Source organism: Phycodurus eques, chromosome 17, assembly GCF_024500275.1.
Source record: "Phycodurus eques isolate BA_2022a chromosome 17, UOR_Pequ_1.1, whole genome shotgun sequence".
Lineage (NCBI taxonomy): Eukaryota > Metazoa > Chordata > Actinopteri > Syngnathiformes > Syngnathidae > Phycodurus > Phycodurus eques.
This window is the reverse complement of record NC_084541.1, coordinates 16381451-16397242: the sequence shown is the minus strand read 5'-3', so window position 1 is coordinate 16397242 and position 15792 is coordinate 16381451. Positions and strand designations below refer to the sequence as shown.

Below are 15792 nucleotides of genomic sequence, written 5' to 3'. Positions count from 1 at the left end.
TAAGTGTGCAAAAAAGGAAGCTCTGACATATGAGTTTTTATTTGAATCCAACACAAAGGCTGTACTGTCTCAATTTAGTTAAAGAATCGTCGGGAGACCTTCTCCAGCGTCCGGCATGTTCCGTATTTCCGCAGCAGGTCTTCGGCGTCCCCCCGCAGGCACTCGGGGACGGAAGAACCGAGGTGGAGGAGGACCAGGCAGCACTCAGCCACATCTGGACGAGAATTTGACTAGACAACGGAACCGAGGAGGAGGATAATGATTTGTTAAAACGAGCCTGTTGGAACTACTAGGAATAAATTGTGAAATCAAGTGATTCCACTCATCCCGCACCGGTTACCTTGATGATGTCGGGAATGTCGGTCAGCTGTTGTTGATGTTTGGACATCTTCGCAGTCAAGGAGAGGAAAGTCTCCTCCTCTTCAGGCCTGAAGGAGAAGAAAACAGATTGGAGGGTTGGAAACAGTTTTATGTTTTTAGAAAAAAAAAGTGATTATCCCATCAAGTAATAAAATACAAATGTATTTTGGGTCCAGGGTGTTGACAGTAAGGCCTTAAGATACAAGCTGTCGTACGGCCGATATTTTTCTTGTTGCTGCAAACTCGATGCGAGCGCACATGTTGGCTGTGACGTTTCCATTGATTTAAGTCACTCACTGCTGTCCGGCCTCGGCATGCTGCTCTCCGTGGGTGGCCATATTGCGTCCGTGCAGAGCCACCATGGCGGCCAGGCGCTCCTGCAACTCCTCAGTCGCCCGCCGCTCGGCCTGGCAGGCGGCGTGAGCCTCGGACAGAAGTGAGGGAGCGTCGAAGTCCAGCTCACCGGACGTCTTAGTTTCTTCTTCCGGTGATCCTTCGAGATGGAGTCCGTTGCTGATGACATTTCCCGGGCGCCGCCACCAGAACTCGTACAGACGGTGGTAAGCGGCCCACGCCCGAAGGCTGTCGGCAGCGGCTCTGGCTTCTTCGTCCAGATTACAATGGAACACCGCCAAGGCATTTGCTAGAATCCCAAAGAGGGCGGCCGACACTTGGAAGTCGGCGGCCTCCCGCAGCCACGCTGACGCCAGCCATAGCTCCTTCGCCAGCTCGCTGCCGTCGTCCAACAACCAGGACAGGACGCCGCGGGTCACATGACGGGACAAACACAGCAGCACCTGAAAGAGAGGGCGTCATAGACTCATTCCACGTAGGGAGCATAGGTCAAATCCAGCCATTAGAAAACTAGAGTGGGCTAACTCCATTTTTGTTATTTTTAAGTACAGCATTGAATAGAGAAAAGGCATATCCCTCAGATGAATCATCTAAATCTATGTTAAGTTACAATTTTGACATAGAGGAAGCAGCTCATTATTGCACTCAGCACTTTTTATTTTTTTTATTTTTTTACTTTGAATGGATGTTATTCATCATCTATCCCAAAAAACAGATACATTTGGAGTCAACGTTTTGTGGCAGCCATTCGGCGGCAACCGCAAAACTAAAATCACTCCTTATGATGATCCCCTCTCCTGCAAAATAGCAAAACTGGAGTTGGCCCACTCTAGTTCCCTGTGGCCCACCAAGCGGTACCTGCGTGAGGGGGAGGCTGGCGGTGGGGGTGGGGCTCTCCATGCTCTGGAGTTCCACAAGCAGAGCGTTAAGGTTGCTGCGACCGGCGTCCGAGTCGGCCCCAGAGACGCCCATTTGTTGGGTCCAGATGTCGCGCGCCCACTCCAGGATGCCGCCCTCGCCCGGCGACGCCCAGGCGTGCCCGACGCCGCGCATCCCAGGGTGGATGAGCGAGAGCGAGGCGCACAGCAGCTCGGCCACGCTGAGGTGAAGCCTGTGAACCTGCACAACGACATGGACACATATCACTCATGACACTATTTTAAAATGATTATAATTTTTATTTTATCATTACATTTTACTATATGGCTTGAAGACTACATGGTCAAAAGGTGGACCATGATCAATGACTTTTCACATTCGGAACCAAGCCACTGAAGGCACCACGATATGTGAGGTGCATATGTGAGTAAATTGGATAGATTTCAATGTAAAAAAAATTACAAATCGGCTCACTGCAAAAATGTAAAGAACTTAAGTCAACATATTTTGTTAGTGAAACTTTACTTACTTTTTATATTTAAAATAATTATGACCTCTGTATATTATTTCAAATGCTCTTATTTTGTCATTATTATGAATACACAACTTAACACAAATATTTATTACACAAAACAATTTTATATGCTCATACATATTAGTATTATAACTTACATAAACACATTATGACACAAATACATAACATTATGCTGTGCCTTTTTAAAATAAATATTTGTAGTTTTAAAAAAATATTTTTACCCCCCCCCCCCCCCCCCCCCCACATTGGACTTTTATGATGTTTTTCAAACTATGTAAAGTACATTCAAAATAAACATTACTTTTGGATATTTTACTTTTATGGCAGTCATTAAAATATCTAAAAATAGTTTTTTAAGTGCTTCTGATTATTTTCTATTAAGTTAAAATATTGAACGTTAATAAAGTATACTGTGTGTGTACTAAACATGAACTCTTAGGACATGCCATGTACATTCAAAAAATATTTGTAAGTATTTTATTATTTTCTCAGATTTAATTCAAATATTTTTATTACCTCATCTTTAGCTTGTTTTTTAACCAAATATCCTTTCAAAACTTACCACCCCAACTGTAGTCCTTTCACCCACAAAACCAAATTCAATTAAGTCATATTTTCCTCATTTCATTACTTTTTTTTTTTTTTAAGCCCGGCTTTTGCTGTGGAATGATTATTATATAAAAAAAGCCCGCAGGCACCGACCAGCAGGCTGGGGTGTGAGGCGAGGACCTCCTGCGCGGTGATCCAGTCCCGCGCGGCCGCCAAATCTTTGGCGCAGCGCAGCGCCAGCGACTGGGCCAGCGTAACCTCGCCCGCCACGCTCGCCAAACGTGCCGCCGTCCTCAGCGAGGTCACGTCGTTCTTGCGGGCGATCACCTTGGCTGCGTCGAAGCTGTCGCCGACCGCGATGTAACTGGGGGACGGAATTCAATTAAATTAAATTAAATTAAAATAAAATAAAATAAAATACGCACCATTTTGCGGCTGCGGAGAAATGTCCGTCTTTTTCCAACATGACAGCCCAGCTGGTGTAGAGCTCCTTGATGACGGGATCGTCCTCGGGCAGCCGCGCTTTGGCCAGAGCGATCGCCTCCCTGAAAAGGGACGTTGAAAGTATTTGTAATGATTATATCTAATATGGTTATGGCTTAATTTCATTGAGTGACATTTTAATGTATTTAACTTTCAATCATTTGTGTGTGTGTTTATATATATATATATATATATCCATCCATTTTCTGAGCCGCTTCTCCTCACTAGGGTCGCGGGGGTGCTGGAGCCTATCCCAGCTGTCATCGGGCAGGAGGCGGGGTACACCCTGAACTGGTTGCCAGCCAATCGCAGGGCACATAGGAACAAACAACCATTCGCACTCACAGTCATGCCTACGGGCAATTTAGAGTCTCCAATTCATGCATGTTTTTGGGATGTGGAGGGAAACCGGAGTGTCCGGAAAAAGCCCACGCAGGCACGGGGAGAACATGCAAGCTCCACACAGGCGGGGCCGGGGATTGAACCCGGGTCCTCAGAACTGTGAGGGTGACGCTCTAACCAGTCGCCCAACGTGCCGTATATATGTATATATGTGTGTGTGTGTGTGTGTGTGTGTGTGTATATATATATATATATATATATATATATATATATATAAAATTGAGTAAAGCTAATTAAAACCTAATTATAAAAATGTGTAAGACATGAAGAACAAAAAATCTAATAAATATGTTGTACCTTTGGAAACAAATCTAATTAAAATGTAACAAAACTACTACAATGTAATAAACTTTAGAAAACCAGAACATTTAAAAACAAGTCTAACTGAAAATGAAACAGTTAATATTAAAAACCTAATTCAAATGTAATAAAAACCTGTTAAAAATCTAATTAAAATGGAATAAAATCTGCAGTCTTCATTTTATATATGTGTATAAAATAAATAAGATAACCTATTTATCTGCAAAATACAAATATTCACATTTTATGTACAGGTATATGATAAATATGTGATCAAGTACAAGAGCTGTATAGGAAAGTGAGACTTTGTATAAAAAAAAAAAAAAAAAAAAGAATTTAAAAATAAAATAAAATAATACAATTTTTTTTTTTTGTTTATAATGAGAATTTAACAAATTCATTATTGTAGTAGTGTATTATTACATTAGAAGGATTATAACTACTGCAACAACGACGCTAGTTTCACTAGCCTGTCAATGGCGCTTTGCATTGCGTGCTATCATTAAGCTAGTGGACCGCCAAACCGCTCCTTGCAATGGCTGCCAATAATCTACCTGTGGAGCTTGTGAGAGCGCAGCAGGTGTACGGCCTCGTACACTTGGTTGATGGACAGCAGGTGGGCCGCCGCCTTCAGGTGCTGCTCCTGCAGACACAGCTGCTTGACGTAGCGCTCCACGGCGCCGCGCCACACCGCGTAGCCCGCTGCAAGGACCGCATCCGAGGCCAAAAGTTACACACTTGCGCGCGATCGGCAGGTTTGTACAAGTCGACGGCCAAAGTGTTCACCCATGGGAGCCATGGAGACCAGGTGGTCGCTCAGTTCTCCTCTCTCTGCGGCCAGCTGCAGCGCCCCCTCCAGGTCGCCGCTCCACAGCCGGAGGTAGACGGCCGACTCCACGTGCCCGCCCTCCACGTGAGCCTCCTCTGGAATGAAATGTTCCAAAAAAAACCAAAAAAAATCATTGTCTGACTGTCGTCGTCGTTTTTGTTGTCTTACTGAGCCGAGAGGAAGTGGAAATCAAACGCACCTTCTACGTGGAACATGCGACGTAGGGCCGCTCTGTCGGAGAAGAGGCCCAGATGGACGTGCTCGCCCTGGCCGGCGACGCAGCCCGCAGGGGGCGCTAACGTGCCAAAACAGAGCAGAGGAGAATCAAAACTTTTGCCAAGCCGGTTTGTTAGTAAGCTTCACACTAGAGCTGTCACCAGCTAATCTTTTTCAAATCGTATAGATATTTCATCGAAATAAATATCCCCCCCACCCTCAGGCAAATTGTATTTTTTTTTTTTTTTTTACTAACATGAGTTTTATTCTCATCTCTGAGGGCTGGTCTTCTATTCTTAAACTAACAACAAAATCAGACTATGCTGAACGGTTAGCTTTCGAAATTAGCATTAGCGCGTTAGCGATTACCATATTAGGTTTAAAAAAAACAAAAACAAAAACTAATGACTATTCCGCTCACTCATACATCATGTTATATTTATATTACACATCTAATAGTGTCTTAAGAAATCACTTACAGTCGCTCCTCTGTCATTTTTGGCAAAGTTTATCAGTGCCTCAACACTGTGTCCATCTGCAATAAATGTATAAACATGTTTCCGGCTGGAAATGTATTTTTCTTTATTTGGTTCTGGCAGAACTTCGAGGTAGAAATTCTGCGTCGATCTATTTTTTTTTTAAATCAACTTAGCAGAGTTATTAGTTTTTTTTGTTTAGTTTTTTTGCCCGTCCCTACTTCTCACTTTGTTTTGACACTGTCCATAAGTAACGTTAAAACACCTCCTGAAAAACGTCTCGTTGTTGAAACGACATCCTCTTGGCACGTTGTTCGCAGATTCTGATTGCATTCGGAGGATGAGGACGAGGCGACTCCCGCCAACAAGACGCTCACCAGCGGCGTGCGCGATGGAGGCCATCGTGAGGCAATCCTGGAGCAGATCCTCTTTGGGCCGATGGTCCATGGACGTGCTGAGGGGCAGGATGGAGCGAGCCTTCTTCCTCTTCAGAACGTTCGAGTCTGCGCACGTAAACACGCATGTTACACATGCGTTATACACGCACACGTAACATTGGCCATTATATCAGTGGTTACACTTTCATTGCTCAATGACTCGCCACACGCGTGTTTTTTATATCCTAATAAAACGTATATTTCGTCTTAGTGGCAGTTTGTTGCGATACGAGAGTGACTCCAACCACCGGGGGACAAATTCCTTGTCTTGTAACATACTTGGCCAATAAAAGCCGATTCTGAGTGGACCCCTGCTATTTGTGGGGATAGGGACCGGGCCGGGTGCATTATAATTGCAATACAATTCTAAAAAAAAAAAAAAAAATGTTAAAGCCCAAAACATTTTTAAATAAAAGAGAGTAAACCACAGTGTTTTCGTGGGTGGTTCCCCCCAAAAAACAAAAAGATTTTATTTATTTTTTTATAAGATTTGAAAACAAAAAAAAATCTGCAAATTGGTGAATCTGCGGGGGTACACACACACACACACACACACACTTTTGTCTAACTTACCTTGTTTGTCTTTGCTCTTCACTACAGTTGTGGTTTTCCTTTGAGTTGCTCCGCTGGCTAATGAATGGACAGTCCACACAAATGTCGCGTTAGCAATAAGGTTCAAAAGGTTCAACAACACGAAGTGAACGGGGGCCATTTTCACCTGGTGGAGGCACAGGACTGCTCGCAGAGCAGACCTCGTCCTCGTCGGCTTCATCCGAGGCTTCCTGTCCGTTGGTCGCCGTGGTTACCCCCGTAACGCGCTCGCCGATTACTCCTGGAGACGATGCTTCGGTTGTCTTTTCTGTTTTTCTTCTTCTGCTTGGCCTTCTCCTTCAGGTCCACCATCTTCTTTCCTGAGAGGAAGTCACCGTCAATGGCGGAACCACTGGCTTTTCACGGTTTTGAGGGCGTGGCAGAGCGTCACCTTTGGGCGGCGTAGTGAACTCCTGCTTGGAGACTCTCCACTCCTGCACGGTGAAGTCCTTCCCTCCGGTCCAGATGACGTCCGGGTCCACGGGGGACCAGTCCACGCACAGCAGGTAGCCCACGTGACCCCGGTAGTTGGAGAGCGCCGCTTCCTGCTGTACATCCCACACCTGAACGCCACACACACAAAATTAATCTCACAACTCTAAATTTAAATAAATACCGCATTACTCCACTTATTTTAGTATGACTAAAATTTCCTTTGGTAATACCAAACAAAATTTTAAAATACTGGGATATACATTTTCAGTAAAAATGTTTCAATTTTTTTTTTTTTTAAACTATACAATAGAGCAGTAAAGTCAGAAAATTGTGAGTTAAAAATATTTTAAAATATGAAAAAAAAAGTCATTTCCGGAAGAATTTATTACAAACAAAAAAAAACAAGTAAAGGTGATGAGGGAAAAAAAATATTATGGAAAAATGTGAAAATTTGAAGATAGTTAAATAACAGTATTACAAGGGAAAAGTTGTACTTTTCCTACAAAAAAAGTATTATGAAGGAAAAGGTTATTTTACTATGAGAAAATATCAGTTTCCATGGGAAATTCTTAAAAAAAAAAAAAAAAAAAAACAACAACATTTGAAAGGAATAAAATGTTTGTATGAGTTTACCCCTACTGTTGTATTACCCACAGTACCCGGCGGCACTGACCTGGGCGGTCCCGTCATACGAGGCGCTGGCCAGTCTGGCGCTGTGGTGCGGACTCCAAGCCAGGCCGGTGATTTTGGCCGTGTGGCCGCAAAGTCTGCGATACGGCTCCGTCAACACCAACGGGCTTTCCGGAGGGTTCTCTGCAACATGAATGATCATTAACATTACAACTTTTCTTAGGTAATGCACCTTAACGATACACTTGCACACTTCTTGCAATTTTAGGACTTCTTCAAGACAGTGAACTACCACTTTTTTTTGGGGGGGGGTGGGGGTATCACTTGCACCCACACTATATTGTGTGTGTTTAAAAAAAAAAAAAAAAAAAAAAAAAAAAAGTTTTTTTTAATTCCCATGTAAAAGAATTCCCTCTAAATTCCAATTACCTAAGACCTGGCGCAGGTCGTGCACGTAGACGATGGCGTTGCAGGAGCCCGAGGCCAGCAGACCGTGCAGCTCCGGGGGCGCGTTGTCGTCGGGGTGCCATCGCAGCGCGTTGATGACCTTGTGGTGCTGCTGGATGCTGCACAGCAGCTTCAGGGACGGAGCCTGGTAGACGTCGATGCACCTGCGGGGAGGCCAGGGGGTGATGGTGGTGCTGAGCAGTACTGGAAGCAGCCAGGCCTCGCCGTTCACTTTACCCGTCCTCGTTGCCGATAGCGACCGCTTTGCCGTCCGGTTTCCAGCTGAGGTCGGTGTGAGGAGACAGCTTGTGCTGTTTGTTAACACAACGCAAGTCACTATTTACAAACTTTTATTTTTCCACAACATAAGACAGTCACAACTGCTCAGTAAATTGCAATAATATTAATCGTTTTTTCCCGCACGGGATAAAAAAATAATTGTTATATTGTCTGTCTACATGTGTTGCTGCAAAGTTTGTGTTCAAATAACCTTTGTTTAAAGAGTTATAAAACCGCAACACCGTTGGTAGTTTCATTAGCCCGTCTAATTTTACTCTAATTCGAAGAATTGTTCACTATCTGCCAAACTGCTCCCGCTTGTTGTGACGTTTGCTGACACCATCTAGCAATTGTAAAAAAATAAAAAAATAAAATAAATAAATAAATAAATAAATAAATAAATAAATAAATAAATAAATAATAAAACCGCAGCACGACGACTCGTAGTTTGAAAATTCGGGTCACTCACTTTTAAGTTGGGGTCTCAATGCATTACAAGAATACATTTACAATGTCAGAAGAAAGTAAAATGTAGAAGCATTTTTTTACGAGAACGTCACATGAACAAAAGTCATATAACAGGAAAATAGTTGACTCAGGGGATATTTGCATTTTTTCCAGAAAAAGTGTTCATAATACTGCAAGAATGTCCAATTTTTATCAAATGCTATAAAATTAGAAGTATATAGTTGTAATGTCAAAAATGTTATTACACAAAAAGAAAATTTTCAAGTATAACATCACTGAGAAAATAGTAAAATCTAAATTGTACGAGAATAATTTTTCACTAGTTTAACCGTATATTTCAATGTTAAAGACACACCATTTCTGTTTTTACGACAAAAGTATATTAGTAATACATTGTTCCCTGTTTGAGCAAAGGCGTTTGTCCTTTCTTCGTCGCTGATCTGCCGGCATGTGCTTATCAGCAGATTGTGCTGCTGTACATAATTAAGTGGCAGGTGGTGTACACGTATCATTAATAAGCAGTACCAGTAACAACTGGATGTACAATGAAAATACTTTAAGTACTTTGCAGTTCTAGTCCAATCCACATTCATATTTTTTTCCCCTTTCCTTTTGTCGTTCACTTTGCTATAACCCCAAGAGGTCAACAACACTTTGTGCGCTCCCACCTTGATGTTGTTGGTCTGCCGGATGAGTTTGTCGATGTCGCACGCGTCGCCGCTGAGCTCGGTCGGGTTGTGCTGCAGGATGACGCCCTCGCCAGCGCAGCTGTACAGGCTGTGGGACGCCTTGCCCTCCGCTGCACCTTAACGTCACACATACACCGCATCAGTGGGAGAGACAGCGGCGGGTTGACCACGTGCAGATTGCAAATCATCTTTGCCCATTGAAATGCATGGAAATGCCATTAATCCGTTCCAGACCCCCAATCCCCTTCCCCCCCAAAAAAAAACACCAACAAAAATGTTAAGATTTATACCTAAAAAGTCATTTACCAAAACATTCAGTAATAACTAGAGGTGCAACAATTAACTCATTCACTGCCAGCCTTCCCAGTTAACATGGATATTTGACTTCTAAAGCCGTCAATGGTAGTGAATGTGTGAATTGATGAATCAACAACTATGGAAATCGATTATCAAATCATCTATTCTGTTTTGATAATCGATTAGAGGACTTGTTTATCTTGAAATTGTCCAAATCCACAGAATTTCAGTCTTTCAACAGTAAATATTCTCCAATTTATGTAGTCCTCCATGAAAGCAAACTGATTATCATAGTGTTTAATCAAAATAAGACATTTACAAACATTTGCTTTTACTTTGGAAAATAATGGTCAACATTTTTGTCTATTTCCTGGACATGTTACGAACCAAACCAGTAACTGAATCATCATCAGTTTATGTTTGTGCATTTTCTGCACTAGTATCAATCTGAAACAAAGTCCTGTTTTTGGAAGAAGAAAAAAAAGGGATGTAAATAAAAAGATTTTTTTTATCCGATTGATCGTTAAAATAATTGACAGATGAATCGATTCCCAAAAGAATGATAAGTTGCAGCCCTAGTAATAATGTCAAATATAATTTAAAGAATGAAACACTTTATGCATTATGATTTCATATTTTAATTCATGGATTGCGCAGCTCCTTCTGGTGTTCAAGCCTTGGCCACCAGGAGGTAGTATTATACAGACATAAATACACAAAGAAGACAGTCACAACTAAGTGACCAGGTAAGCTGCAGTAAAATGAGTCATTTCTTGCAGAAGATAAAGAATACATGTCTGTGAGTATTGTTATTTTGTCTGTCTACATGTGTTGCTACACAGTTTGTGCTCAAATATCTGTTGCTTAGAGGGTTATAAGTTACCAAGTTAGTTTCATTAGCCCGTCGATGGCATTTTGCATTGTGTGGTAGCAGTAAGCTAGCAGACTTGTTGTGGTTTGGTTGAATACACAACATATTAAGCTTAAGCTTAAACTCTGTTGTTGCTGGAAACTCAAGACAACAAACAATTAAATAAATGGGCCTTGCAATGAACCTTATTATGAAAAACTCTGTAGTCGAGTCACTCGTAAGGTAGACGGATGCCTGTATTGACTGCATTGGCAGTGCCAGTTTAAATGACATTTCCACTCGGCATGCAGGTGTTTAAATGTATTTAAAAAAAAAAAAAAAGCAAAAAACTTTCAAGACACTTAAGACAAATGACCTGTGCTGACATTAAAGGCTTCTTTTTATCCCATTAAAGGCCACCCGGCAGATGGTCGGCATGGCAACACTCAGGGTTTGTGAGCCAGGGTTTGACGGATGGAGTCATTAAAACACCATCTGTCCGAAGCTGCTTAAATGAACGTGGCTGGTTCAATTACGCAGCCAATTACAAGAATGGTGGCTGAAGAGAGCTGTGAGAAAAAAAAAACTATTTCTCACTGTCTTTATTATTGTATCGTGTTGTTGTTGTGGTGGTGGTGGAGTTGGAAAGACGCTTATACCAAATGACATCGGGGGGAGCGGCGGTCCCCAGGCCAGCGAGTACACCGTCTTTTTGTGGTAGGTGCTGGAGATCTGAGGCGGCCTGCGAGGAGACCACAAAGTCACCAATAAATGACGCGACGTGTGTTGAATAACATTCGTTCAAAAACTCGTACTTGCTGGAGAAGACTTCGTAGATTCCCACTTTGCCGTCGTCTGTTCCAAAAGACAAGGTTCCCTCGCGTTTAGGATGCCAAGCCAGCTGCAATCAACAAACATAACCACTTGCACGTGCTTTTCATCTGACGTTTTACAGCTTTTTACGCAAATAATGGAGGATACGTTCCCCCCCAAAAAATCTGAAAAGCAAATTGTGAATATGTGGGGAAACTCTGTATTATTGTCATCAAATCAAAAGGATTTGAATGTGTTTTTAAATGAATGACATCTAAAGGGCTTCTTACCGCCGTGACCTTGGACTTGATGCCCTGCCAGAAGCAGCGGGCGTCGTACTGGTTCTGGGCGGACAGCGTGTTCCAAACCCGGATCATGTTGTCCCCCACGCCCAGCGCCAGGCAGCCGGTGGCGACGGGCGAGAAGGCCAGGCTGTACACGAAGCCGCCCAGCGTGGGCAGCGTCCAGCGGCAGTCCAGGTCGGCCAGGTCCCAGCATTTAACCTGTGGAGTACATCGAATGGCAACAAAGTCAAATTAATGCGTAAAATAAAAAAACGGTGAAAATGTTTAAAAACAGAGAAATAGGACTCTACTGTACTGTACTTTATAAAAACATACAGTAATGACAATTTAATAGAATGTAAAAGAATTACACCGTTTTTGCATCATGATTTCATGCACTAATTCAATGGCCAATATCAATGCTAGCCCATCTATGGCATTTTCCGTTATGTATTAGCATTAAGCTAGCTGACTTTCACAAGGCAAGGTTAATGTGGTTTGGTGAAATAAACGAGGTGTAATTTTCCTTGTTTTATGTTTAGCTTGGCAGTAATCTTCAACTGGGGGGGACATTTAACCGCTTGAAGCCTCGCTTTGTTTTGGTTTTTGAAGAATTGTTGAGTTCGCCGCAACCATCTAGCGCTCATCAGTCGCGTCACTCGGAAGTCGAGGTACCGCCGGATTATGAAGAAAATACAAGGAAACGTTGCATAGAAATGGACCGACGCAACATTGTAACCAATCACATTCAAACTTTGGCGAAATGGGAGTCAGCGGCACAAATAAAGCTCAGCTGTTCGAGGAGGCTTTTTCTGCCATTGTTTTGCTTTCTAGCAAAAGTCTAAATGTGCCAACACTAGCCTGGTTTACATGGAGCACAATAGTCTGATTTGAGCCAGGTTAGAAGAAGAAAAAAAATGCTGCATATAAACACCTCAACAGGAATAAATAGGCCAAAAACGAAAGGAACGGGAAGACTTTTTACATCCACTATACAAGTATTTTTCTTTTTTTTCCCTAATGGGAAAAGGCATGCATTTATTGGCACTCTTTTAAACGGAAACGCGATGCCCACCTCTCTGTTCAAGGACGTGCTGACGAGCAGCTCCCGGCCGTCCGGCAGCGTGAAGGCGGCGGTGTTGAACACGATCCTGCTGTGGTTCTGGCCCTCGGAGGACGAGCCGAACAGGGTCCACTTCTGCTTGCCCGTCCGGGTCAGGTCCCACATCACCAGCTCGCCGCTGCGCATGAGCACGCGCGTTAACCGCCGGTTCCGCGGAATGCGCGGAGATGTGGAAGGGCAAACCTGAAGCAGCTGGAAACCAGCTGCGCGGGTCGTCCTTTGGGCCAGTGGACGTTGAGCCAGAGTCTCTCTTTGAGCGTCGGGTCAACGGCGGAGCCTCGTCTCTTCAAGTAGGGCAGCTTCAAGGTGGTCACACCTGCAAAAACACACCCATAACTTGGTTATCAGAAAAGTACAGTATGTTTGTCTGTTTAACTAAAGGCTGGACAGACTTTTTTTTTTTTTTTTTTTTTATAAAATGGACAGACAGGCCAGGTTAATTGTAGATGTAAAACTGTGTCATTATAATTAACAAATGATTTACTAAAGTAAATACAAAAATGTTAAACATATGTAAAATATATTATTTTTCACCAGCATATTCACAATTTGGCATTCGCAAATTCAGCTATTTGCAGATTTTGTTTGTTTTTTGTTTTTGGAATCTATCCTGTTATCTGCTGAAAAAAACCCACTGTTTTTGGGCTCAGGCCAAAGCAATAACAGGGTCGTTTTGGCGCCATCTTGATGCTGAAGTGAGTTGACGAGCTTTATTCGGACAAAAAGCAGTCCTTTGCTTGCCATCTTGCGGCTTCTACATGCATTTACAGTACAGTATAAAAATTGCCATGTTGTAATTACGCAACAACGACGGGTAATGTTACAAAATACTTGCAAATGCCCTAAAAAAAAAGTGAGCAGCCATAAAGACGAGCATCGATTGTATTTTCACTCATGGTGGCAGCGCTTCATCACCTGGCTGCCAAACTGCACTTGACACGTGAACGCTGGTTGAAGAAGAAACATCTCACCTTTTCCTGTGGCCGTGCTCCAGACCCTCACAGTCTGGTCTTTGCTTCCAGATGCCAGGTAGCAGCCCTTCTCCTCTCCTGCATTCACCCCGTTAGAAGCTGGAACATCCACAAGATACAGTATATTTCACCATACATTTAGGGGGGGGGGAAGGAAATTAAAAAGAATATGATTCACCGTTACCGTCCCCGGCGTCCGCTCTCCAGTTGAGAACGTCCTCGTTGGCGAGCGGCGACCACGCCAGCGAGTGGATGTCGTCGTCGTGCCCGCGGAGACGGCGCGTCACCTCCCCCTTCTTGCTCACGTCGATTAGCGCGATCATGCCGTCTTTGTAGCTTCACGTGGACCGAAGCATGCAAGACATCAACATGCGGCACTAAAAATACTTGAACATTCTAGTTGTCGTTTTAGCCAATCAGAAACCTTGCGACGCAACCTGAAAACCTTTTTATGAATTAAATTATTAAGTAAAATATTTTTTAACATTAGACTTGATAGAGTGTAAAGAAAATTAAAATAGAGAAAACCAAAATGGTTCAAGTATAATAATAATAAAAACAAAAAACTGTGGTATAGTGTACTGTATATTTTAAAAAATAAAAGGTGCCAGGAGAAGTAAAATGAAAAATTTTATTAAAACAAAATGAATGGTTAAAGTACTAGTACTTTGTACTTTAGTAGTAGTAGAATTAAAATGAAAATATAAATATAAAAAAATTAAAAGTTAAAGTGCAAAAAATTTAAGTTTAATTGTAAAAAATTGTGAGGTATATTGTACTGTAATTAAAAAAATCAAAAAGTAATATATATATATATATATATATATATATTCATATAATGAAATACTAATCATCAAAAACCAAAACAATGTGATGTCTTAGATAAAAATACAAATAAAAAAAAATATTTTCATACATTTATGTACTTGTTTTTGAAAAGGTATCAATGCGCATTCAACTAAAAAGTACAGTAGTTTGCCTGAGGACAAACGGGGGAAAAAATAAATAATAACTTTAGTTTGTAAACTGTTGATAGTTTGGTCTAAAGTCACAGAGGAGGCCCTGCAGGAGGTCTCGATGTCAGCGGCACTTTGTTTCAGCTGTGGTTATGGGTTTTTTTTCGAGAACCCTTTTTCATAAAGTTGAGTTGAGCGTTTGTGTCCTCATCTTACCCGACGGCCACCGTACTCCAGGTGTGCGGGGAGCAGGTGAGGCAGACGATGGTCCTGGGTTCGGGGAAGAAGCGTGCCGTGTCTCCCGTGTTGTACCGGTGACACATCACGATCCCCTTCTCGTCCCCGGACACGACCAGGTTTTTGTCCAGCGGGGACCAGTGCAAGGCCGAGACGGCGCTCTGAGGATGAAACGGCGCTCGTTATCTGGGACTGGGATTAGACCCGGAGCGGTAGAACTGACCTGATGAGACGCGTGCTCCCGTAACACAGATTTAGCATTCGTGTCCCAGAAGATGACGACTCCATCGCCGGAGGAGCTGGCACAGATGTGACTCTGCGTAGCGTCCTGGCAGAAAGAAACGCCTGACACCAAGCCTCTGTGGCCCACAAGAACACCTGAAACGTAAAAAAAAAAACAGTTACACAGTCTTTATAGAGACAACATTGAGTGACAAGATGCACTGGGGTCAAACCACAATAGCAACTGAATCTAATCAATCAGTGGTAATCAGCACATCTGATAAAGTCTCTCTTTGTCAGACTAACACCGCAAAGCACACTCGGAGTTGATTGTAGAGTAGTTTAATGGGGCATGCTCTCACCTTGAGTACTGCAGGTGGCTGCCGACACGTCAATCAAGTAGATGAAGTTTTTGGCTCCAACGCCCAGCAAGCCGCCGCAGCTGACGTCACAGCAGCGGGAGCAGTACCAATTGGGAGATGCGGGAAGGAGCCGTTCGTGCATGATGATGAGCGTTTCACTGATTGCCGAATATAAAAGTCTCTTGGAAAGTCACAAAAATCGAGCTCATCTCACATGTTGCCCAAAGACTGGCGTAGCGTCACAGCAACGACCGTATGTCGAAGCGGTGTCGTAAAATCTTCAAGGTACGGAAGACAGGCTACGTCAAACATTCCTGG

General features: G+C 42.9%; 1 protein-coding gene across 1 annotated transcript; it reads right to left on the bottom strand.

Moving 5' to 3' along the window:
• Positions 1-23: 23 nt before the first annotated feature.
• gemin5 (gem (nuclear organelle) associated protein 5) lies at positions 24-15712 on the bottom strand. Its single transcript, XM_061702243.1, is given in 28 exon segments — positions 24-230; positions 341-428; positions 658-1157; positions 1573-1833; positions 2831-3041; positions 3103-3222; positions 4417-4564; positions 4649-4786; positions 4891-4986; positions 5761-5886; positions 6394-6450; positions 6539-6677; positions 6679-6731; positions 6803-6974; positions 7520-7659; positions 7906-8087; positions 8161-8234; positions 9339-9475; positions 11166-11248; positions 11322-11407; positions 11610-11822; positions 12679-12844; positions 12910-13042; positions 13698-13796; positions 13882-14033; positions 14870-15051; positions 15114-15268; positions 15475-15712. Coding segments are annotated over 28 exon segments (4209 nt in total). The 5' UTR covers positions 15617-15712; the 3' UTR covers positions 24-74.
• Between the last annotated feature and the right edge of the window lie 80 nt (positions 15713-15792).